The sequence below is a fragment of the Glycine soja genome, chromosome 19, assembly GCF_004193775.1.
Source record: "Glycine soja cultivar W05 chromosome 19, ASM419377v2, whole genome shotgun sequence".
Lineage (NCBI taxonomy): Eukaryota > Viridiplantae > Streptophyta > Magnoliopsida > Fabales > Fabaceae > Glycine > Glycine soja.
The window spans coordinates 50,665,582-50,691,262 of record NC_041020.1 but is presented as its reverse complement, the minus strand read 5'-3'; the positions used below and the strand labels follow the sequence as shown (position 1 = coordinate 50,691,262).

The following is a 25,681-nucleotide window of genomic DNA, read 5'->3' as shown; positions in this document are numbered from 1 at the left end:
TCTTCAGGTGTTATTCCTTCCAATCTCTTTAAAGGGCTCCTATTCAAGATGAAGACAACTGTAGACACTACCTCTCCCCACAAGTACTTGGGCAGACTCTTGCCTTTCAACATGCTCCTTACCATATTCATTATGGTTCTATTTTTTCTTTCTGCAGCTCCATTATGTTGAGGTGTGTAGGGAGGAGTCACTTCATGAATTATGCCTTCTTGATCACAAAATTCTTGAAATTCTACAGAAACATATTCACCACCACCATCTGTTCTCAATATCTTGATCAATGAGCCACTTTGCTTTTCTGCCATATTTTTGAACTTCTCAAAGACTTCAAAGACATCACTCTTCCTTCTTATTAGGTAAACTCATACTTTCCTAGTCAATTCATCAATAAAGGATATGAAGTATCTGTTTCCACCCAGAGATTCAGTTTGCATAGGGCCACACACATCAGAGTAAATCACCTCAAGTTTCTCTTTTGCCCTGATTGGTACATTTTGTTTGAAAGTGCTTCTTGATTGCTTACACTGTAAACAACCATCACATACTTCACTAGGAGGCTTGATCTGAGGCAAACCCAGCACCATTTCTCTTGAGTTTAGCTTAATCAGATCTCTAAAATTTAAATGGCCAAATCTGTAATGCCATAACCACTCTTCACTGTTTACTGTAGTGGTAAAACGCTTCTGTTCTATCACATCAATCTCAATTTTAAATGTTCTATTTTTTGAAAGAGGGGACTTCAAAATGAGCTTGTGATTTCTGTCAAACACTCTCAACATCTTGTTTTCAAGCTTAGTCATAAAGCCCTTTTCTAATAATTGACCTAAGGTGAGTAGATTACTTTTCATACCTGGTACAAAGAGTACATCAGTGATGCAAGACTGACCTCCATCCTTTGTTTTGATAAGGACCTTCCCAATTCCTTCAGCAGTCAAGATTCTATCATCAGCAAATTTGACTTGGCTCTTCACAGATTGATCAAGGTTGAGAAACCACTCTCTTATTCCTGTCATATGAGTGGAGCAACCTGTGTCTAGGTACCAACAATTATCACTTGCCCATTCAATTTGAGTAGTTACCATTAGCAGTACCTATTAAGTGTCATCATCTTCTTCCTGAGCCAATTTTGCATCATCACCTTTAGGTTCTCTTTTGTTATTGGGTTTGCTGTAACACTCATCAGCAAAATGCCCAAACTTTTGACAGTTAAAGCATTGAATACTTCTTTTGTTGAACTTCTTTCTATTTGAAGAGTTTTAGGAATTGGATCCCCCTCCTTTCTTGTGGTCCTTATCACTGTTCTGATTTCCCCTCCATTTATTGCTCTTTGCTTCAGTTTTCTCTTTCTTCCATCTATCACCATGCTTCTTTGGATTTGACCGTGCTTGCAAGGCTTGTTCACTTTTCTTCTCATTTATCCTTTCATTCATTCTCTGTTCATGAGATTCCAAAGTTCCTTGCAATTCCTCTAGACTAAGCTCTTCAAGATTTTTGGATTCCTCGATGGCTACCACAATATGGTCGAACTTGGGTGGCATGGTTCTAAGCACCTTCTCTACAACTGATTGCACCGTTATCTTTTCTCCATAGCCCTTCATTGAATTCACCACTGTCTACACTTTTGTGATGTAATCAGCAACTGATTCATTCTTTTCCATTAGTAGTAGTTCATATTGTCTCCTCAGAGTTTGCAGCTTGATCTTCTTGGTTTTTGTGGCTCCATCATGAGATTTCTACAGAATGTCCCATGCTTCTTTGGAGGTTTGAGCCATTGCTATCTTTTCAAAGTTAGCAGCATCTACACTTTGGTGCAAAATGAAAAGTGCCTTGCAATCTTTTTTTCTTTTTCTCTATCAGCAGCCTTTTGTTCATCTGTTGCTCTCTCTCCGACAGGTATATAACCTTCTTCTACGAACTCACAAACCCCTTGGAATCGCATCACCACCCTGATCTGAATCTTCCAATTTTCATAGTTCTTTCCTGTGAGAACTGGTAGATTTGCAGGAATTGAGCCAGATACTGCAGCCGTCAAAGAACTCCTTCAAGAACACCTCCAAGAACCTTTCTTTAGCGATTTTTGCCCTTTCTATCGAAACCAATGCTCTAGATACCAATTGTTGGAACACACACTGTTCCTCACTCAATTGCAAGAGATGCAATTCACTCCCTCACACATTCACTCGTGTATCACTCACTGTTTTCTAAGCACAGAATTGCACACCTACTAGGAATAGCACTAGAGACTGAAAATGATAGAATGAATAAATCCACTTTATTAAGATGTATGTATGCCCTTTTATACAAGCAAAAACAGAGTAATAACCCTTCACACTTAGGCTAGTACTTATAACAGAATTTTAAAATTCTGTTACTCTCTCTTATATTCAAAGCACAAACAAATCTACCCCACACAAAACAGAATTAAACTCTCACATGTCTGTGTGTGTGATAATAATTTATGTGCTTGGTTTTCCATTGACTTGATATATGTGTGTGTGATAATAATTTATGTACATGGTTTTCCATTGACCTGATATGTGTGTGTGTGAGATAATAACTTAAGTGCTTGGTTTTCTATTGACCATATATACATGTTTGTGTGTGTGTGTGTGTGATTTGGTTGTTGATGACTAGGTCTTTTTATTGTGTTTATGATCTGCTTTGAGGTTCACTGTTGTAATTTTAATTATTTTTTATTTTCTGGTTTTGAATTGTAGGTGTTGTTGGCTTGGTATCCGTGCTAGTTCTGCTGTAGCCGATTTGAAGGTGAAGGTATCACCTTAAAGTTTCTGTCATGTTTGATCGGGCTACTATCCATTTGGGAGCAACTGAGCTGCTTGGAGAGTATTTTTCTTCTTCTAGAAAAAATTACAGACCCTCATCCCAGAGACTTAGCTGTATGCATTGTGAGACATATCAGAAATTCATTCAGTTTTCTGGTTGTGGTTGGCCACCTTCCATTATACTTGAGGGAGATTCTTCAAGGGCACTAGCTACCTTAGAGGCTGAAATTGCGGCTGTGTATAATTTGAATTCCGGCATTTGCTGCATCTGAATATCTCTGAAACTTTGTAAGTCAACATGGCTTTACAGAACATTGGTGCTGCAAACAGTGATGATGCCTTTTACAGGTATAAGATGCCTAGGATGATTACCAAAATTGAGGGCAGAGGTAATGGCATCAAAACTAATGTTGTGAATATGGTTGATATTGGCAAGGCCTGCGTCTTACACGACCAAATATTTTGATTGTGAACTTGGGGCCCAGTCAAAATTTGATGAGAAGACCGGCACTTCTCACGTCAATGGAGCACATGATACTGTTAAGCTTGCTGGCCTTCTTGAGAACTTCATTAAGAAATATGTCCAGTGTTATGGTTGTGGAAATCCTGAAACTGAGATCATAATCACTAAGAACCAAATGATCCAGCTGAAATGCGCTGCTTGTGGTTGTGTCTGATGTTGATATGAGAGACAAGCTGACTACCTTCATCATTAAGAACCCTCCAGAGGTTAAGAAAGGATCCAAAGACAAGAAGGCCATGAGGAGAGCTGAGAAGGAGGGACTGAAGGAAGGTGAAATGGCTGATGAGGAACAGAAGAAAGTGAAGAAAGAGGTTAAGAAGAAAGGCTCTTCATCTTCAAAAGATGGCACTGCTAAATCCACCTCTCCAAAGAAGAAAGCAAGTGGGTCTGATGAAGACCGCACTTCACCTACTCACAGTCAAATTGATGAGGAAGAGGAGGCTCCAGATGAAGATGATGGTGATGATGACGTGCAATGGCTGACAGATACATCACTTGATGCTGCTCGTCAACGTATCCAAGAACAGTTAAGTGCTGTGACAGCTGATATGGTTATGCTTTCTACAGATGAACCAGAGAAGAAGAAAAAAGCAGCAAGTAACGGAAATGGCGGTTCTCAGAATGGTAACTCAATGCACTATAAGACCCTGGTTGGCAAAGTGAAAGCTAATTTGAAGAAAGGTATTGGAGCGAATGAATTGCTGTCCCATCTTTCAGCACATCCTGCACCTGCTCAAGAAAAGATGAGTGCTCTGGTTGAAGCTCTATTCGAGGGAACTGAGAAAGGTTTTGCTAAAGAAGCTGATAAGAAGAAGAACTACTTTGCTGCTGCTGTTGCCGAAGAGGGATCCCAGCTGTTATTGCTTCATGCTATTGAAGAATTTTCTTGCAAGTCTACTTCCAATGCTTTGAAGGAGGTTGCCCTGGTTCTGAAGGCACTCTATGATGCTGATGTGTTGGAGGAAGAGCACATAGTGCTGTGGTATCAAAAGGGACTGAAGGGCGATAACAAGAACTCTAAGACTTTGAAGAATGCTCAACCTTTCATTGATTGGCTTCAGAGTGCAGAATCCGAAACCGAGGAAGAATAATTTTTCCTACATTCTCCGTTACTTATGTTTACTTGCTTGTGTCATGTTCTTTATTTCCAATAAAGGTTATTGTAGGCCCCATGTGTTGTTGAACTACTATACTGTACATATGGTGCATGCCTGCTGGACCAGTATGTATGCCTCAGTGCGTTTTGTGATGTGTGGTTCTAATGTAATTTTGTTTTTGGTTGATGATTATGTTATATGTTGTCTTGATAATATAATAGTAGTACTGTTTTTTTTGTTGTGTCTAATCATGGTTGTTTAATCATGTGGTTGATATGAACATCCTCTAGCTGCGTAGGGAATTACTACACGAATTTATAATTCTTTACCCATTCTATTATGATCAATTGGGCTTTGCATATTTTAGGCAAATTGCATGTAATTTTATAATATCTTTTTCTTTACCCCTCCTAGTTTTGTTGGATTGTTTGGGGGTGGTATTGATAGAGGATGCTTCCGACAATAGCTTCTGTGGTTATGATTATGAATTGGGTAACGCTTATTTTAGGCCAATTGCGTGTGATTTTGATTCACATACTGCTAGTATAAAATTGGCTTCCCCTTCTCAAATTCCTTTAACTTGGACGTGGATGCTATATTTTAGGCCTATAGGCTTAGATCTAATTCCTCTTCAATTTTAGGTATGTCTCAGTTTTGGCTCTTAGTTCGTCCATTTACTTATTCTGTCTTGGATAGGACTGGAATTGACGTAGATTTGAAAAAAAACAAAAAGTAGGTTCGGAAAGGTTTAGAATGACTCAAAAAGCACATAATTTCACAATAATGAAAAACAGATTAAGAATTTTGCAAGTTATAAACAATTAAGAATTTTGCGGGTTATAAATTTTAACTTTATTAAAGATGAAAAATATATTTTAACCTATTGTTTATTTTAAATGTTTAATTTTTAAAAATTAATTGCATATTTTAAAGATGGACTCAAACTATTTATCTTTTTTAAAGTTTATACTTTTTTTAACAATTTTATATTAATAATAAGCTTTTTAACTTAAGAATATTTTGTATAATATGGTATTTATATCAATACTATTTATTTTAAAATCTATATCTAAACTGAATTCCTGCAAATGCTCTTTGAGATAGTGTAATAGCATTCAATTGAGACGGACCTAACATGTGGGTTTCACATGCTGGATCTTGTATCTTTCTTTGTTCTTGCTATACGGTATAACACGGTTGGAGAGAATTCAACTCCAACAAGACTTAGATTAAAATATTTTTTAAATTTAAACTATTTTAGATCAAGAATGTATGTATCTATATTTTCTCATTTTATACTTATGAGTTAAATATGTTTTATTTTATAGTGTGAGTGTTGTTGTAAATATCTTTTATTTATGTTTAATTAAATTGGAAAAAAGTTCTCTCTTCTCCTCTTTCTCACAGCGGGTGTTGAATAATAATTTCATTTTCCTATATCTCAATATCCTGCATATATTATTTTCATTCGCAAGCATAGACGTTTGTTTATGACTTATGAGAGGCAATTGACATTTGCTCACCTAAATGGTAGGCTAAAACCAAAGATTGAATTGTACTGAATTAAAAAGTGAAGTAGCCTGAATTGGAATGGAATATAAGGGCGAAGAGTTAGGCCTTTCAACACTTTGAAATGAGTATGACCCTATATAATATATCGAAATATTAGGTTAATTAGATTTGTATCATTAAATTTTGGATAATGTAGGCTCATATTTATGTAAATGATTCAATTTTTGTTTTCGAGTTGAATACAGGTCATCTGGAGAACACACGCTTTATTATATGTTGGTTTAGGAAGTTTTTAAAAGGTTGAAGTTTTTCTATGATTCTTTAACTTTTTCGAGAGGCCTACAAAATTAACAAGTATATAGCATAGGGGACTTTTTTAATAAAAAAAATCAAATTCATAATTTAAATGAATGTTGCACATTTGAACCCTCTTGTATGGTTTACAACTTTTACCTTAGACAATTACTTTACTTCAAGACATACAATAATACAATCTTGTAGCATTTTAGATGAAACTAGGTATTATTAGTAACACCAGCTGTGGTGCACTGGTCACTCCTATTTTTACTCAAATTCAAAACACACTTATTTATAAAAGTAAAATTTTACATTGAAACAATTTTAATTAGTTATCTAGGTTTTCAAAAATAAAGAGAAAATCATTTAACAATTTATTTACATAATTTAATATATGAAAATATATATTACTATTTCTGTAACGTCTTATTTAACTATAGCGAAAATGTTAAATTGTTGGTCTTTTACTATTTTAAGCTTAAATATTAATTATTTACATGAGCAAAAGATATTTATGCATAAAAGAGATATTACTACCCAAGACAAAAAACAGGTACAAAATCGAAAAGACCATACATTCTATAGATAAAAAAAAATACTCTGTATATAAATTGGTTACGAAACTACCACATATTTTATGTATACATATTAATACTTTTACTTCGATTAAATATTAATTATTTTAAACTTAAATATTAATTATTTATATGAGCAAAATATATTTATACATAAAAGAGAAATTACTACCCAAGAAGACAAAAAACAAGTACAAAACCGAAAAAGGACTATATATATTCTATAGATAAAAAGAAAATAAATACTGTGTATATAAATTGATTACAAAACTACCACATATTTTATGTACACACATTAATACTTTTACTTTGATTAAATTTTTCAAAATTTTCAATGTATTACTGTTTTTATACATTTTATAATTTTAAATTTATTTTGAAAATATTAAAAATAAGATAATTCATTGAATAAAATCTTATTGACTCAAATATAAAATATTAATGTCCAAATATAATGAATATTATTTAATACTAAATGCGTTTAAAATGTATATTTTTACTATGATATAAATTCATTTTTATTTTGTATTATATTATTTTTTTCTACGTTTTAAAATAAATACAAAAAAAAAAACCAACATGGCTCGGTTAGGAAGCTAGTAAATAAGAAAAAAAATCTGAATGATGTGTTTACCAACCTGCTATACTCAAGTAGGATTGTAGCAACCAAACTTGTCAAATATCCAAAATCCCAAGTTCCTAGCCTAAAACATATTTACTAGGATTGCCTAAGTTACACACTTACACTTCTTCCAAATATAACTTAAAGGCCAGTATCCAAAATTGCCTATAAATATGTTTTTATATAACAAGTACTAATGTCTAATGTCAATGCCACAGATTCCCTACAACAAGGAAGTACTCATGGGATTGGCGAAGAAATGCTCTCGGCATATCAACTTCGGTTGACTGGATTTGCTTCCGATAAGTTCCGGAAGTAAGGAGGGTCCCCCATCTAACATATTTTGAAGCATCTTCTTCACAATTAGGTGTTTATCCAGAACCATCAATTCCAAGAGAGTTCTACAGTTCTGTCAGAAACTTGAATCAGCATATAAGTTCAAAACCACCATACAAACAGAGTAATAAAGGCAGTGACAGCATTAAGAAAATCATATCAACGTTTAGGCTCACAATCACCAGATGAAAAAAAATAATAGTATAAAGCCTTGCATAAAACCAATGACCTTTCCTATTATACTTATATAGTTTTATCTGATAAATGATATTGAAATAAATTGGAGTTAGACATTGAGAAACTTATAGGCTTGCAAAATTCTAGGCTTGAATCTTCTCTAGTTTCATAATATACATAGATCATCCCTTATCAGCTTCTTTTCACCTTGTATGGAAGAATAAAATCTGTGATTGCAAACAACACAAGCATGGGCACACACAGAGAGTAAGTGTAGGAATAGATTTTGCCAACCATTGGAGGTTTATTGCATAATTTTAAACTAGAGGGTGGAGGCATATTTCAATAATACCTCAGGAAAAGGATCATTGACTCAATTTTATCTTTAAAAGATTCTTTAAGAAAAAAACAAATGGAGATAATAGTCCAGAAATTTCAGAATAGAAGTCAGCACATGACTAAACTAGTAACTAGCAATTTCATAACAAAAGTGCAGAATTTTGAAAATTTGATAAAATACCTGTGGATTCAACACGTGCATATGATGTAGAATATCATCCTAACACATACAAAATGAAATCGTAAGTGGATTTTTCCATTTCCTAATGAAGGATTAAAAATTGTAAAACTTGATTTACACTAAACCTCAAGTTATAATGCTGCAAAAGGAGATTTTGCCAGATTTTACTTGAAATTCACACACATAAAGAAAGGTGAGGCAAACTACAACTCTTAAAGGTTAGTGGTTATAACTAACTATTCTAGCCTATATATACCAAACTGTAACACAATGTTCAGTGGCTTAATATCATTTTTCACTTCTTGCTTCCCAAGTTCCCTCTCTCTCTCAAAATATCCTTCTTATCTTCTTTTATTATTCTGTTAGAAATCTGTTAAGTAAGGTTGTAAACAAGGATAGGATAAAAGCAAATCCTTTTTCATTATTCCTTTAGGCCCTCTTGATATTAATATGCAGCATCACTCAGAGGTAATCCCATTTAAAAGTTCTATGAAATTTCAAATATATTAAATAAAGAAGTATTATAGAGTTTGCATACCTCCAATATCCCAGGGTTTTGCATCACTATTCCAAGAACACGACGTCTGAGTCCCCTGTAAACAATGCTGTTGATGGTCCCATCTCCATTGACCCATGGCAATATTGGCACACATGATTCACCAGAAGAAAATTCGAGAGTTTCTTTCTTATGATTGACTCTGGATAACCCAAGTCTGTTTTGCTTACAGCCTTCATTCCTATCACAAGCTTGATTTTCAGGATCCACATCCCCATGTGGAAGATTGAGAATTGTCAATTTGTGCACGCTATCAATAGCGGTGTTTCTTTCCCTCGAAGTATCAACAGAAGTAGTATCCCTTTCCTCCGATTCATAAAGCTCACATGTATGATCACTTTTCTCGATGTTTTTTGTTGAGGAAGGTTGTACAACACGAAGATGAAAATCAGACATAGGTGTCAAAAAGTACTTGTGACGGTATAAGACATCAACAACACGGACAGTATCATAAGCATTGACCTGATCCAAAAATAACAAGTTATGTAAAATCATGGTTTGGTACTTGGGTTGTGTTTGAACATGATTTTGGGTCTCAAGCCATGGTATGTGTAGAAGAAGGGAAAAAACTTGCTTTCTGTTGGGTCAAACCATTAGTTGCAAACAAACACATGCTATAAACTATTGAAACAAGGAAAAGGGGGGAGGAACCTTTAAGGCTTGCCCAAATGCTTGAAGAGCATCAACAATCAAGACATCTACCTCTGCTCCTGGAAGACAAAGCCAAAGAAAAATAAACATTTTCAAAGTATAAATAATTGAAAACCTTTATAAATATTAATCGATTTCAAGTCAATTTTATACTTGGTTAAATCTCAGAATCTATACCTGGCAAGTTTATAACCTGGGAAATTTCTCCCATGCTTAATCCTTGGTCACCAGCCTTTTGGATGGCAGCATAAACAACCCTGAAGACCTCAGCACAAATGGCATATGCATGTTTTTTATTGGAATATTCAGACAACAAATGTCGTGCATAGCCTGCCATAGCTTCCCAGGGTGATTCACTATGATTTTCTTCTAGAGGTACAGGGTCAGAAGATTTAGTGATTTCCAAGATATGGTCAGGAAGTGAATAATTACTGCTTTGGCCAATGTTTAATTGGAAATCTCCCTCAAAAGGTTGGCCATAGTTATCATTATCCTTGAACAAATTTAAAATATCAGCTCTTGAAATTGTTGTTCGGTGTGCAGAAATGATGATACCAGGAAAACCTTTTTCCCGACGAGAAATAATTTCACCTTCTACTCCAAAGAAGGATTTTGACTTTTTGGCTTTATCACTATATGAAGACTCGGTAGTATCAGATTTACGCTTTGCACTTCTCAAGTCCTCAGCCTCTCCAACACCATTATCTGGTAGGAATGGAGAAATTGAAAGTTCACCTGAAGAGACTAAAGCAAACAAATGAAAAATGTCCCCACATTGTAGATCTTCAGCAAGATTAGTGCCCACTTCTGTGAGGTCTTTGCCTCTTTCCTCCAACCATGCAGAAAATTTAACAGCTTGCTTTCCAGTATTAAATGGAAATGGTGACTTGGAAACACTCTGCAAGAACTGTTGTGATAGTTCGAAACGTTCATTGCCAGTGCCCCCAACCTGTCAAATGTCGATGCAATTAGAATTTGTATAAAAGCATGCATGGGCACACACACACATGCACATATTCAGGTTGTCTATATAAAACAGTAACTAATGAGAAAAAGGAGAAAGGAAGAGAAAAATAAATCAGGTAGTAAAATAAATCTTAAAGTGGAGAGTCAAATTAAAATAAATGGAAACAGTACCAGAAACTATCTTAAGGTGGGCACACACACACGTTCAGGTTGCTCGTCATAGTTTTAACCTCTTCAGAAATCTAAGGCAACATCCATGAAGTCTTTTAAGGTCAAAGGAAAATGTCCATTATAGTTAGTAACGAGTTATCAGTTAAATTGAGTCTTAGTAAACCTGAGAATTAAGAACAACACTATAGTGACCCTGATTACTTTTATCTTATTTGGAATTTAATAGTGTGTGTATTGGGAAAACTCAAAGTCTCACATCGGCTAAAGATAGTGCCAAGATAGAATATATAAGTGGAAGACAATCCTCGCCCCATGAGCTAGTTTTTGGGATTGAGTTAGGCTCAAACTCACGTTCCAAGAGTGTGTGGCTACCAATGACTTTGAAGTGAATTTCATAGCTTAAATAGGTATTAGGTATTTTTCCAAATACACAAGGATGTACAACCTATATTGGGGGGACATGTAGGAACTTTTATGTATATTTTAATCCATACTCTATATTCTTGTAAACCCTTGTACATGTAACATGCGGATAGAATTTGGCGAATTAAGCGACTAATCAGTCTACACATGTATATTTATAATCTGTACAGCATTCAATAAAATGGAATCTGATGCTAATTCTAAGGGCTAACATACCGGAATTAATTACTCAATCGGCTAAAAATCAGTAACAGCTAATCTGAGTTATGCACATGCTTATCTCTTGTTTACATGTGCTTAATTCTAATACTGACAACATGAATATAGACATTTTATCACCAAATTAAGTCAATTTTGACATAATATTCTCTTAGCAACTGCCTTCAAATATATAACCATGTTGCATATCGTTTTCCTCATGTTAAGCTACAACTCTCCTATAAGATAAATATTACTTCATTTAAAACAGGCTTTACGGTTTAGAAATGAGTCTACACACCCACACACAAGTGAAAACGTAATCTGGCTCATACATAGTAAATAATATGCTTTATAAAATTATGAGGCATGTTACTATTTCACATGATGATCAATATAAAGATGACCACAGCAATCAACAGCACAGGGTCAATTTAAGCACATAACCAATCAACATCACATCTGATGCAATCAATGCAAACAATGAGAGATTGATAACGACTTACCATAACTTTTTTCTCTTTAAGATAGTTAAAAGCAGCAAATAGATCATGCTGTGAGTATCGCCGAAGAATGTCATCTAGTAATTTGGGTGCCTGAGGATCTGTTGAGGTGCTTAAAAAAACAAGTTTAAATAGCTCTACAACATTTGAAATAGCCAATGATTCATTTACTTGTCCATAAACATTAACCATATTATTCAGAAACCTAGTAAAATTTTTATCAAGCCGCCGCCGCCGTGATCTTTGGGCGGAAAATGTATGGGGCTTCCCATGACTCTGAATATTATCACAAGGAATAGCTGATGTAATTTCTTCATTTTCTTGAGATTCCTGCCAGAAAAAAGATTCCTTTTGTCAGAGTATCAGACAGATTCCAGATATTAGAGTATAATATACTCTAATACCTGAAGACTATAAAACAAATTATAAAAATTAAAAATGATTCATCCAACAAGGAAAATGAGAGGAGTACAAAGTAAAATTATGAAATTAAAACTTAAATAATAGATCCAGCCAGGAATACGTTAAGTCTCATTTAGATACTTGGAAGCAATGACTTGACATTATTGTTGTTTAAGTCTTAGAGAATTACAAATCCATCAGCATTCGCATTTGCATCTGACCACCCATCATATTGCAATTGACCTTTTTGGGAGGAGGCACCCAGCTTAGCCATCATCTTGCAGCGAAGAATCTCATCAAGGGCCATCTTGATATTTTTGTTCTCAAAGTCATCCCAAGCTTCTTTGTTTAGACTTGTAATTTGAATTTCAGCATCAGGACTAGAATTATTGAGGATACCTTCACAGGACTGGGATCGCACAAACTGTTTGCAATCATTGTTTAATGACGAGTGCTGGGACTTTTCCAGTTGCTTTGCATATCGTTCACTGAGCATGTTACAGAGTTTATTCACGGCTTTCCTAAATCTCATGTTACTATTCAACAAATTCATTCTTCTCGTACAAGCGATTGGAGTAGCTGGAAGATCAGAAATGGATGTCCAATCTATGCGATGATATTTGGCACCAAGAACAGCACGGTGTTTAACATATTGGATCACCAACTGCCTGAAATGATATAAAATCATAGATACTCAGACCACATAGATAATACCACATTCATAGCCTTACAGGAGATTTTGACAATTTGTAATCTGAATTACAGCAAATATGCCTTCAAATTACAGACCAATAGAACGGATACAAACAGCGGGGAAAAGTACTCTTTTATCAATACTCTTAAGCTATTTATGAATTATAATTCAAGCCATTTTTTTTAAAAAAAAACTTGTTAATATTAAAATCGTGTCATAAAATCAGTAATCATGATCAATTATAAACAATTTCTTTAGTTTTTATCCTTTCTTTGTGAGTTAATCAAAATTTTCAAAATAATTATTTAATATCAAATAGAGCCACAATAATTTTTGTAAAAGTTTATCACAAAAATATCCCCTGATAAGTTGCTTGTGTAGCATTAAGCCCAATGCTACTTTATGAAAAATAAAGCCTTAAAATAACTCTCTTTTGATTTAAGCTTGCATTAAAGGTTCCACTAATAATGGTAACATAATAAGACTATACATTCATTATATTTATCAATTCAGAACAAACTAAAAATACAAGCAAGAATAAGCTGAATTACTTCATTCAATTTTGGCTTTAATATATAAATGGTCCAACTTTAGAGAGCCGTTATTTCCACACATATAATCTAAAGTAAAATAATTATTTCGCTCAAGATTTAACAGGTTCCTAAAATTTCTCTTACCTATCAGTTTTGTCTGACCAAATGAATCTCCTTTGGCGTGTTGGCTTCATTTTGGTTAAGACACGCTGGCTAATAAGGGGGATACAGTCTTGAGGCATACTCTCCTCAAATTCTTGCATATGTGTGGCACACTCTCCCGAATGAACATCCAAATTTTGTGATCCTTCTACGTGCATGTCCACAACATCAGTTACTGCATCATCAATTCTGGCATGCTTTGCAGGCCTGAGCTCAGTGGATTTTTTTCTCTTACGACGAGATGAATTACCCTTGCATTCAGGTGAATTATCCTCTATCTCTTCATCTTTGAACTGATAAACAAAACGGCGATGACTCTTATACATGCTATGTACCTACAAGTGGCATTGAAGTTTGAAAAAAATACATATAGGAAAGAATTGCAAGAGTCACTCATCTTGAAACAGCAGCGATAATACTGAGTTAAATTTTTATTTTACTCAAATAAAATAGAATATACTTTTCCTCATTTAAAGTTTTAAATTCTGGGAGTTCACTTCCATTGACAGTTCTCAGTATAATCTACCAGACTGTGTCTCTAAAACTATAAGCAGCAACTGGTTCAAGAAACAAAGTGTGTGACAAGTTAATCCTAGAATAAAGCCATTAATTTCCTCATCATAATTGATCAAAGGTTTCTTGTCAACTACAACTACACCAATCATGCTTTCTGATATAAATGTGAAATAATATTTTGGAGAAACATATTAAAGAGACAAACATATTAAGCAAGATAATCTACAAAATTGTCTATTTGACTGAGACAAGACAGGAGCCCATGATGTTATGTTCCCTCAAGGATATACTTACCTACTGATACTGATTTTTTTGGGGAGGTGGGTGTACAGTACTGATAATGTATTTTCTTTTCCAAAAGGGATAAACAAAAAAATCAAGTCAACAGCTTGAAACAAACTAACCTGCTCTGTGGTAAGATTCAGATCTTTTGCAATCTTCTCACAGTCCCTATATGAAATATTTTCACTAAGATTATCCTTGGTTACATGCTTTAAAAGTTCAGCACGTTGTTCAGCTGTCATAAGACGAGTAGATGCCCATGAACGGAAACGGAAAAGCTAACAATATAAACAAAAAATTACTATATTTAGAGTTTGTACTGATACCATGTCATCAAAATATAATATTAGGCTGAATATAAGGCATGAAAACTGAGAAATTTTCAAATTGTGAACTGGAGACAAACTTCCAGAATACCTCATGGACCACAGATCCAGGAAATGCATATGAAGCAGCTTTTCGATCAGCAGTAGCATAGCAATTCTCCAATGTTCGCCAATATTCATCAACTGCATCTCTATTAGATAGAATAAAATCATGCCTGACTCTTGGTCGAAGATCAAGAGATATAAAATTTAAAGATGCTGCATCATTTGAAATGGGTTCCTCGATGTAAGGCCTAAGCTCCATCATGTGAGTTTGAGGGGTTTTGACTCCATCTCTAGATTGCAAATCAGTTACAATTCGTATCAACTACACAAATAAATCCACGTCAAGCAGGTATCATTTAAATTTTACAGTGTAATGGTAATCTTATTTCTTTTAACTTTTTTCCTTAACAGTTTCTTACTTTCCATTTTGGCTGACCTTTTTGCCCTCTATTTAGCAGCTTTTTGTCTTTCAGAAACTTAATTTTACAGTGGGAGAAAAAAGAATAATATTATCCTACATACAGTAAGTTTATTATGGCATAAAAACAAGATGGACAAAACTAAGTGAAAATTTACCATCTGCAGTCAACTGCTCAAATAAAAAGTAACATACAAATTCCTTAGCAGGGATGAGAAAAGAGGTAAAATAGCCATGCTAAGAATAACTTAAATACTTGCAAGTTTTACAAGCCATGAGAAGGAATACGGAATAAGTTCCAGGTATATCAGTTTGCGACAAACTTAAAATGCCTTAACAGCTTCTTAAGTAAAAATGTTTTTCTTTTACTCCTGTTTTCTTAAGCATTTCATTACCATTTTTAACAATAGTAGTGCGGCCAATCACGTGAATATCAATCTAGTTCGCTTATTAATGTTATACCTAAGTATTTTAAATCAGACCCTAACTAACTAACCATTGGTTACCTATCAATCTATCTAGTTTCTTTCACTTCCTTTGACTCTTAATAAAAACCAAAATCTTAGGACATAACATAAATAAATGAGTAAGATTTCTTTAGATTGTTGTAAAAAAACTCAAGTCGGTGTGCCAAAGGCTTTAAATTATGCATTGCCATCATTAGTTGGGTTGCTCTCCCAACTCACTATCACAGTCACATTGGGTAAGGATGAACGGAACTAATTGAGTACGGAAACAAGAACAGAAAACAGAAATGAGAAAGAAAATCCTTAAAAGAGATCAAAAAAGTAGTTTTGTCCACCAATGATTTTTTTTTTTGCTCAGCAAAAATAGATATGTATTAGATAGATGAAATAGTACCAGAGGTACTGAGATTACAGATAAATTTTGAACATAGCTGGTACACAAGATGAATTAAGTACCAGCTACAACCCCTGACTTAAGTACATGTGTGCTGCACCTCTTGGAAGAGGGCTCAGCCAGTACATTCCCTATCTAATTACATAAAGGCATCTGCCAAATTAGAGGACCACTGATTGAAATGTGTATCAAAATCTTTTTCCATTGCTTTAAGCCAAGACCATAAAAGAAGAAGTGCTTCATCCATCAGCTTGGTTGCATTAAAAATTTGATTATCAAATACCAACTTGTTTCTGTGTTGCCATATGGTCCTTGTGAGGGCTACCCACCAGCAGCTCCATCTAATATCCTTTGATCGTGTAGCGCTCGGTACGGTATGCTGCATAAAATGGTCTTTGGGTTCTTTGGGGAAAGCACCCACTGACTTAACCCATGAAAGTGACTCCCACCACAAGGGGAGGACCTTGCTGCAGTTGAAGAAGAGGTGTGCTGCGTCCTCCTCGGAGTTATTGCAAAGCGGGCACATTGGGTCAGTTATCTCCACTTGTCTCCCTCTTAGGTTCAGCTTCGTTGGTAAGCGGTCTTTGATGAGTCTCCAGGTAAAGATCTTTGCCTTAGGTGGTATCTTAAGCTTCCACAGAAAAACGAAACTCCCATCCACTGGATCCCCCCTTATTTCCTCCATCAGAAATTTGTATGCAGTATTGGTCAAATAGATGCCACTCGAATGTTGCTTCCAAATCCAAGAATCTGCTCCTTCTTGTTGAACTGATATCGGTCCTGTTGCCTCTATGAATTCTGCAGCCATTGAAGCTTCACTATCGAATAGGTTTCTCCTCCAATTAAAATTCCATTCCCAACCTTCCTCCTTGTGGCTTCCCATGTGTCTGATAGTTTGCTGTTGTTGGTTAGAAACTTGATAGAGCGTAGGAAATTTTTCCATTAAAGTTCTGTCCCCCCCTAACCATTTGTCCTCCCAAAATCTGGTCATGTCTCCACAGCGCACCTTCCACTGAATTTGCTCTTTTATTTTGATTGACTCCTCTACTTGATTGAGCTGCCTTAGGTCCTTCCACCAATGGGAATGTAAGCTGTTGTTTCTTCCCTCATCTAAATTTCTCCACCCCCCATATTTTGAGTTTAATATTCTAGTCCACAACTGTCCATTATGGTGGAACAGCTCCCATCTCCACTTACCAAGCAATGCTATATTGAATTTCCGCAAGTCTTTTACACCTAAACCTCCTCTCTCCCTAGGAAGACAGATCGTATCCCACCTTACCCAAGCGATCCTCCTTTGCTCCAGGCCTCCACCCCAAAGAAAATTGCGCTGAATCTTGACTAGCTTGTCTGCTACAAAGTTGGGAACCCTGAAAAAAGAAAAAAAGTATATATGAAGCGCTGTTAGGATTGCATTAATCAGTGTGACTCTCCCTCCCAAGGAAATGTGTTTGTGTTTCCATTTCGCAAGTTTTGCCTCACACTTCCTAATGATAGGGTCCCAGGTTTCTCTACGCCTTGGGTTTGCCCCGATAGGGATACCAAGGTAGGAAAAAGGCAAAGACAGCAAGCTACAGTTCATGAACTCTGCAGCTTCCCTACACCACTGGTCTGGTACCGAGATTGTCCCAAAACGGCTTTTTGCGAAATTAATTTTAAGACCAGAAGCTAGCTCAAAACCTCTGAGAATTGACTTAATAACTCTCACGTTCTCCATTGTTGCCTCCCCAAAGAAAATAGTGTCATCGGCATATTGTAGGATGCTGACGGGTTCCTTGTATTTCCCCACAAGGAAGCTTTTAAAGTGATTTCTAGCCACAGCCTCTCTCATTAGGCCAGTAAGACCTTCAGCAGCAATGTTGAACAGCAGGGGTGCAAGAGGATCTCCTTGACGTAGTCCTCTATGAGGAGAAAATTCTCTAGTAGGACTTCCATTAACCAAAACAGATATGGAAGCCGAATGGAGGCAGCCTGTAATCCATTGTATCCATTTGTGGCAGAATCCTAGTCTTGACATCATATAAATTAAGAACTTCCATGAGAGAGAATCATAGGCTTTTTCATAGTCTACCTTAAACACCAAACAAGGTTTTTTACACCTTTTTGCCTCCTCCATAACTTCATTGGCAATCAGCACACCATGTAGCATATGCCTACCCTTTAGGAATGCCGCTTGTCTCTCATCAATTACATCCGGCAGCACTTTTTTCAATCTATTTGCCAAAATCTTTGCCACAATCTTGTAGACGCAGCCTATCAGTGAAATAGGCCTGAAGTCATTGAGGGCCTGGGGATGTTTAACCTTGGGGATAAGAGCAATAAATGAAGCATTGCCTCCCTTCGGAAAAATGCCATTGACATGGAATTCGTCTAGGAATCTGATGATGTCAGGTTTTAACAGCTCCCAAAAGTGCTTAATGAATTTGAAATTCAAACCATCGGGTCCTGGACTTTTGTCGCTCCCACACTGCCAAACAGCTGACTTAATTTCCTCCTCCTGAAAGCTTGCAACCAGCATTGTGTTTTGCTGCTGTCCAATACTTCGAAAATTTGCACCATTAATTTCTAGTCTGTCACAATCGGGCTCACTGAATCTGCTCTCAAAGAAATTGCGGACTGCTTCTTTTACTGTAGTTGGTTCCTCAACCCATGACCCTCCAATCATCACTCCATTTACTACATTGGTCCTGCGGTTATAATTGATGAGCTTGTGGAAATAACTTGAATTACAGTCCCCCTCCCTGATCCATTTTGTCCTTGCTTTTTGTCTCAGCAAGGACTCATGGGCTTGGGCCGCTGTCCATAAGTCCTCCTGAAGCCTTTTACGGAATGCCGCTGTCTTAGGAGATAAGTAGCTATCACTGCTGCTAGCTTCCAGGTTATTAAGCTCATTCTGGATTTGTTTAACTTTCACGAAGGTGTCTCCAAAATGCTGTTTATTCCAGAGCTTCATCTGTTGCTTGAGTATCTTGATCTTTTCTTTCAAGGAAAATCCCCCCCAACCCCTTATGTGAGTGTTTGACCAGGCTTCCCTGACCAGGTTTTGAAACTGCTTGTTCTTCAGCCAGCAGTCAAGCACCCTAAAGGGTTTAGGGCCCCAATCTGTGATTTTGGATTTAAGTAGAATGGGGCAATGGTCTGAAAAATCTCTGTCCAGGTTAAATTGTGTGCTGTCCGGCCATTTGGACATCCATTCGTCAGAGACAAAAAACCTATCCAGCTTGCTCTTTGCGACCCCATTTGGTCTGATCCATGTGTATTTTCTTCCCACACATGACACTTCGTCTACTGCTAGGTCAGATACCCATTCATTAAACTCCGAAATGCTATTAAGATCCCCTTCCCTTTGAGACGAGCTAACTCTCTCGGATGGATGCCTGATGTTGTTAAAGTCTCCCAAAATACACCACATACCAGCAACCTGAAGGTTTTTCAACTGCCTAATAGCATCCCACAATTCTCGCTTGCCTATAGCATCACACGGTGCATAGACGTTCAGGATGAACGTTTTCTGCATGTCTTGATGCCAAACACCCTCCAGCAAAATAAAGCCCCTACCCGTGACCCTCCTTTCCACTTTAAATGACTTTTCATTCCAAATACAGAGCAGTCCACCCACTGTATTTGTCGCTGGCTGTGACTCCCAACCCATATCAATGTCCCCCCACAGAGCTTGACAAACGTCCTTGTCTACCTGCTCTCGCTTTGTCTCCTGAATACACAAAATATCAGCCTGGTGTTTTGATACCAATCTTCTAATTGAGGACCACTTCACTCCTCTCCCCAGCCCTCTGATGTTGTAGGAAATAATGTTCATGGTGAACTTGTTCTGTTTCCCAATTCTTGTGCCTCCTTTCTGTCTCTGACCTCCATGGCTGTAATTTTGTCTATGATTTTAGATTGGTCTGTCTCAGATGTTAGCCCCAACTCTTTTGCCACATCCCATAGAGCTATGGCCTCGTCTTGGATGGCAGTATTGCTTTGGAGCGAAAGATCTTGTGACGTTGTTGTTGCAGGGTGGGTTTCGGGCTCCCTTGGGCCAGGGTCCTTTAGGATGTTTTGTCTTACTGTGCTCTCCTTGAAGGATTGTAACTTGAGAAGCTCTTCGGTCCTTGATTCCGCCATATTACTTAGTTCTGCATGTGGGGGGTCTATGCTGTGGTTTTGGGCCTTCTTCTTTCTACACCCCTTACCCCTAATATACACCTTCCAAGGGCTTTCATTTCCTAGTAAATTCTGTTGGTATATATCAGGTAGGCCTTTTGAAACTTCTCCCTCAGGGTTACTTCCGAGGCCCATATGGGTGCTGGTATGTTGAGAGACAGTCACGGGGGTGTTACCAGCAGGGCCCAAGTTGGTATTAGGCCCACTAAGTAGCCCATCTAGGTGGCGCAGGGGGTCTTCACTATTTAAAAGATGTTGAGACCCGTTGGGGCATTTAATGCCTGTCTCCTTTTGACCCTGGGCAAAGCTGGGTGACTTTTCCTCCTCCGAACTGCATGCCACTCTCCCCTGTGATATTCTGACAAGAGGTGCCCCCTTAGTAACAAGCATTCCAGGTTGTTGACGGAAGCTTCTTTCCTTTTCTTCACAACCTGCTGCAACGTCACCTGCTGCGTTTTCTGGTAGGTGGCACCTAACCTCGTCTGTGGCGCGGCTTTCGGGTCTCGAGGAAAGTGGCAGACCACACTGGTCAATAACCGGTGGGTCGTTGACGAACTGGCCTCCCGTTGGATCCATCTCGGTCCGCCGGACCGTAGCAACTCCGGGATCATCACCGTCAGGTATCCCCAGCGAGAAGGAGCTCCATCTCGACATAAGAGTGTCGGAGTCGCCGTCGTCAGACGAAATCAGTTCTGATGACTCCAGGTCACTCCGGTGGTGGCGTGCAAACCCTCCTTCGCTGCTAACGATCTCTTCCACCAACTGTACTGAGTGGGTCACCTCTCCAATTGTTACTGCCACTGAGTGATGGATGATCGGCTTCCACGGGGTTCTGACGAGCACACGAGCCCTATCGAGCCTACGTTTTTCTTCTACATCGTCATCTATCTCCACGAAATCGCCCACAGCTGCCACAATCTGCTGTATGTGCCTCACGTCCCATGCAGTTATCGGTATACCCCAACACTAGATCCACACCAGCCTAGCTTCCGGTTTCATGTCCGGCTTCCATTTCTGGAGGGAATAGAACAGAGACACACCCTTGTCGGTTTCTTCTTTGATGATCTCTTCTGCTTTCGAGTCCGATAGGCCAAGTAGGATGAACATGTCGTCTCCTAAATACTTAGGCGTGACGTCAGAACCTAACATCCAGGTGATTTCATCTTCAAGTCTCTCGAGCGAGTTGAGTTTTTTCAACCTTCCCACCCAAGCGTCTGTGTACCATCTTTTCTCCCCCTCCGGGATGTCGAGGATAGCCGATGAGTGTGAGCCCCCATGTCCTTCGAGCTTAGTGTTTAAGTGCCTCATTTGCCCTGTCTTGTGCGTGTTTGTGGCTAGTGCCTCCGCGTATGTCCTCATGGATGCATTGTTGGGAAGTGTTGATCTTCGAACTGCTACTGTTCCACCTTTTTCTTTATGGCTTTGCCCTTGACTGCCGATATCAGCTGTGAGCTTGTTGTGTTTCTCATTTGCTCTCCCATACCTTGGTAGATTCACGTACATCTTCAATCCACCAAGGATAATTCTATCTAATTGCTTTTCCAGTCTGTTCTTGTCGAACACTCCCTTAAATCTCACAAACCCGTACCTCCGACCTCTCCTGTTTCTCTGCTTAGGGATGAAGACCTCCCTAACCTCTCCCCATCGTCTGAAATGAGTCCAGAGGTCTTTCTCCGAAACGTCGTCAGGGAATCTCGTAAAATAGTATAAGGTAATGTCATTTCTGTTCCTCCAGTTTAGTTTTTGGTCTCTAGCATGCTGTCCAAACCCATTTCCTCTGTAGTCTTGCCTGGGAACCTCGCTACCATTAGGTTGTCCTACTCTCGGTTTGCCTCTCCGCCTGTTTCTCACGGTGGTCTACTCGTTCGCTCCCTCTCTGTCTCTCTGGCTCACATTCGCTCTCTCTCTATCTCTATCTCTATCTCTCACATTCGCTCCCTCTCTGTCCACCAATGATGACTGCAACATGTCAAGGAATTGCTATATTTTTTTGGGTAAAGATGACTCTAACTCTAGCCTTTTAAGCGGTTGAATATTCCACCACTCCCAGACCTTAATAAGATGGAACCAGCAAAACAAAAGTAATTGCAAAAGAAAAACTTTAAATCATTCCAATTTAAAACAAAGACTCAAATTTAACTCAACAGTAAACAAGAATACCTTTAATCGCCGTAAAATGTCAATAACTAACGACAATCTTCCTGTTGCTTGAGCATCCATTAAACACTTGTACTCCTCCGGAGGAAGATCAGAGAGACGTAAATCCATCTTGCACTTTTCAATCATTTCTTCATAATTTTTAGTGGAACCAACAACTTTTAAGAATAGTTCAATTGGCATTTCTTTAATAGTTGCTTCTAGAAAAAATAGTTTGCTGCTACTATGAGGAGTACCAGTTCCCTCGAAGGCACATTTTTTAGATGATAAAACATCAATATGGCTTGTTGACCTATGCAGACAATCCCAAATAAAACTGTGCAGCAGCTTTGCACGAATCATTTTTGCTAATACAAATCCATTAGCACGCATGGCTTCTGCTTTACTAGCCTGCCCATCTGGAACTATAACGCTTTGATTTTTCTGAATACCCTCCATTACAGGTAGCAATAAATCATTTTTCTGATGTGAAGCACTTTTGCTGCGAATATAACAATTAAATGATCGTATTCTATCTTGAATTTCATCAAATAACTCAGGAGTTAGACTCATGGATGGATGCACAACTACCACACAATCTTTTGTCCTGGAATATTCAGAAATAACAGGTGAATGTACTGTTATACATTTGACCTTCTCTTGTTCTTGAAGTTTAGTTAATATTCGGTCAATAGTCTTGCGGTCCACTTTTGTAGACTTATCCTTCTCAAAGCCAATAAGACACCTATTTATCTCAGATTTCAAAATGAACCTTTCATCCTACATGGGGAAAAATGTAAAAAGAAATGTCTTAGAATGCTTCAATTGCAATAGGATTAGGAAAGGAAAAAAGAAAAAAGGACAGACCTTTAGTCTTTCTAGTATCCTATTTGCCCTTCTAGTGTTATCCACACTTAAAGATAAACTTGTATATCTTTGATTTGATCCAGTAGAGAATGGTTTCAACATGTCAGATGGAAATGCTCCTGATGGTGCATTGTCTGCCTCCACTGATGAACTGACCAATTTGCAGTGAGAAACTGTACTTCTTCGGTCAAGGACCAAATCTTGCAAGTCTGCTGACGTTCCTACAAAGTTTGACTCAGTATTTCTTGGAGATACACACGATAGTTCTGCACCAACACCTCTATCTTCCAATTTTGCAGGGTCATCAAGTTTTCCACTGGTAGTTGAAGTCTCAAATTCAGATATTATTTTTGAACTGTCAGACACATCGTTAAAAGTTTTGTTTTCATCAAGCTTGCAAATAAGTCCAACTTCTGGTTCAGGGTTGAAATTTTTAGAAGTCCAAACTCGAATTGCCTTAGATTTTAGGCATTGTTCTTCCTGCACTTTCATTCCAAATCTATAGCACAAATTTACAAGTCGAATGTGACTCTTTTTCAGTTCAATCCCAAGCCTCTCACATATCTGTTTACAAAAAAATCCCAATAAATTCAAAGTGCAAAGGCAATGACATTCACATTTAAGGATGCATCATTGAGAACCAGCCCTAAAAACATAACTTCATTTGAAGAGAGAGAAGGATAAAAAAGAATGGAGCTGATTTCAATTAAAAAGTTCAAAAGTTTATACAAGAGACAAACATTCCAAAAAAAGAGAAAAGGTTGTCGAGCTGTAAATATTAGGTATTAACTGTAAAATATTCTTAGTTTAACAGGTTTAAATAGCTTAGATTGAGGGATATTAATTAGGAGAAAATTGAGGGGCATTGATGAGGAGAAAGTGTATGAGATGGTTTGATTAGGAGTGATTTGTTTCCTTGTTGGATACTTATATCATTCTTTAAATACCTATTTAATTCCTATATGGAGAATAAAAATGGAATCATTTTATTGTCACATATTTCAAGATTTTTCTACAAAGGTACGTCTAAATAAATCTTTTTTTTAAAAAAAGATTCATTACATAAAAAGGATGGAAAATACATTGCGGTACAGGATAAGATATCCTCCAAGGTCTAGAGCAGAATAGAAACAACTAGGAGTGAAACAACTATAAATTGGAGCCAAGCCTACATCCTCAGTCTCTCTGTATATCAGTAATCAGACAATAGCAAGTAGCAACTCCCTAGAAGCAATATCAAGCAGAACACCAATAGAAGCCATACACACAAACTTAGTCCCCTCAAAGCATTTAAATGAACAGGAACCCATCGCCTCCCATTATCGGGAAGCAATCATTCCATCTAATTGTTATTTAGGAAACATTTCCCCTTTTCATTTGTTACAAATTGACCTTGCCATTGAAATACTGAATAAAGACATCACATGCTTTTAAGGCTATCAGCCACAGTATAGGAAGCTGACCAAGCTCCCTAATCATTTAACATTTATATCTGACAACAGGAACTATATTGTAAAGACAGAATTAAGAACACAGTGAAACTGCATCACAAGGTTTGGGTGAGCTTGTGCCTTGTCCATGCTTCAAGCTAAAAGAGCATCTGCATGACACAACCAATTCACTCAAACAGTATAACTTCACCCTTACTATCATCTCTACAACTACATCTCACTTTATAGAAATTCACTGCAACCATTTTCTTGTCAGTAATACATTAAAAAACGCAAATTATATTGCAAAATATTCCCTCTAAATCTTCTCTAAACAACAACATAAATTTAAATATAATATTCATCAACAAGTTTATTCAAGTACTTTTAGAAAGAAATAGCCAACCTCTGATCCATATCAATTCATCAATGCCCTAAACAATGTAAATCAATGAATCTAATTGTTTGTTAATTCTTTCTCTTTTCCTGGAATTGACATCTTTTCATGTCTTCCAACAAAGAGAATATAAGAATAAAAAATGCACCTCCTTCAAAGTAATACCACAAGATCCGGCAGCATCAATAATATCATAAATTTGATGCTCCATGGGAAGCTCCACAAGCTGATCAATAACTTGACATGTTTTCCCGGAGTTCAACTTTTTATCTTCATTTCCAGATTCTGTAGTTATTGGGTCAAGAAGGCGCAGGCAAGCCTCAATCTGCAAACACATAAAGAGTTACATCTATATGATCACCACAACAAAGTTATACTACCTTATGGCTAAGAGGGGGGAGGGGAGGAATTGGCTGATTGTAAAGGACAAAGTATTCAATTGATGTAAAGACGTGTAAACATGAGGTATAAAAAAGAGATATAATAATCTAAAAGGGAAAACAATGGGAGCTAAAAGAAGAGGTTTGGTTACTCAGAC

General features: G+C 37.2%; 1 protein-coding gene and 1 pseudogene across 5 annotated transcripts in view; one reads left to right on the top strand and one right to left on the bottom strand.

Moving 5' to 3' along the window:
• Nucleotides 1-3,055: 3,055 nt before the first annotated feature.
• Nucleotides 3,056-4,475, top strand: LOC114399176 (annotated as a pseudogene).
• A 2,916-nt stretch (nt 4,476-7,391) lies between these two features.
• Nucleotides 7,392-25,681, bottom strand: part of LOC114399231 — a 32,224-nt gene continuing 13,934 nt past the window's right edge. For 3 of the 5 annotated variants that reach the window (XM_028361369.1, XM_028361370.1, XM_028361373.1), the window contains 13 exons: nt 25,292-25,468; nt 23,317-23,880; nt 22,474-23,229; nt 14,917-15,192; nt 14,622-14,777; nt 13,684-14,036; nt 12,503-12,980; nt 11,914-12,240; nt 9,827-10,598; nt 9,650-9,708; nt 8,981-9,460; nt 8,443-8,481; nt 7,392-7,818 (listed from right to left, as the gene is read on the bottom strand). In XM_028361369.1, the coding sequence (XP_028217170.1) occupies nt 7,633-7,818; nt 8,443-8,481; nt 8,981-9,460; nt 9,650-9,708; nt 9,827-10,598; nt 11,914-12,240; nt 12,503-12,980; nt 13,684-14,036; nt 14,622-14,777; nt 14,917-15,192; nt 22,474-23,229; nt 23,317-23,880; nt 25,292-25,468 (4,623 nt within the window). In that variant the 3' untranslated portion in view covers nt 7,392-7,632. The remainder of the gene's footprint in view (nt 7,819-8,442; nt 8,482-8,980; nt 9,461-9,649; nt 9,709-9,826; nt 10,599-11,913; nt 12,241-12,502; nt 12,981-13,683; nt 14,037-14,621; nt 14,778-14,916; nt 15,193-22,473; nt 23,230-23,316; nt 23,881-25,291; nt 25,469-25,681) is intronic. The other 2 variants (XM_028361372.1, XM_028361371.1) reach the window with 2 other exon arrangements.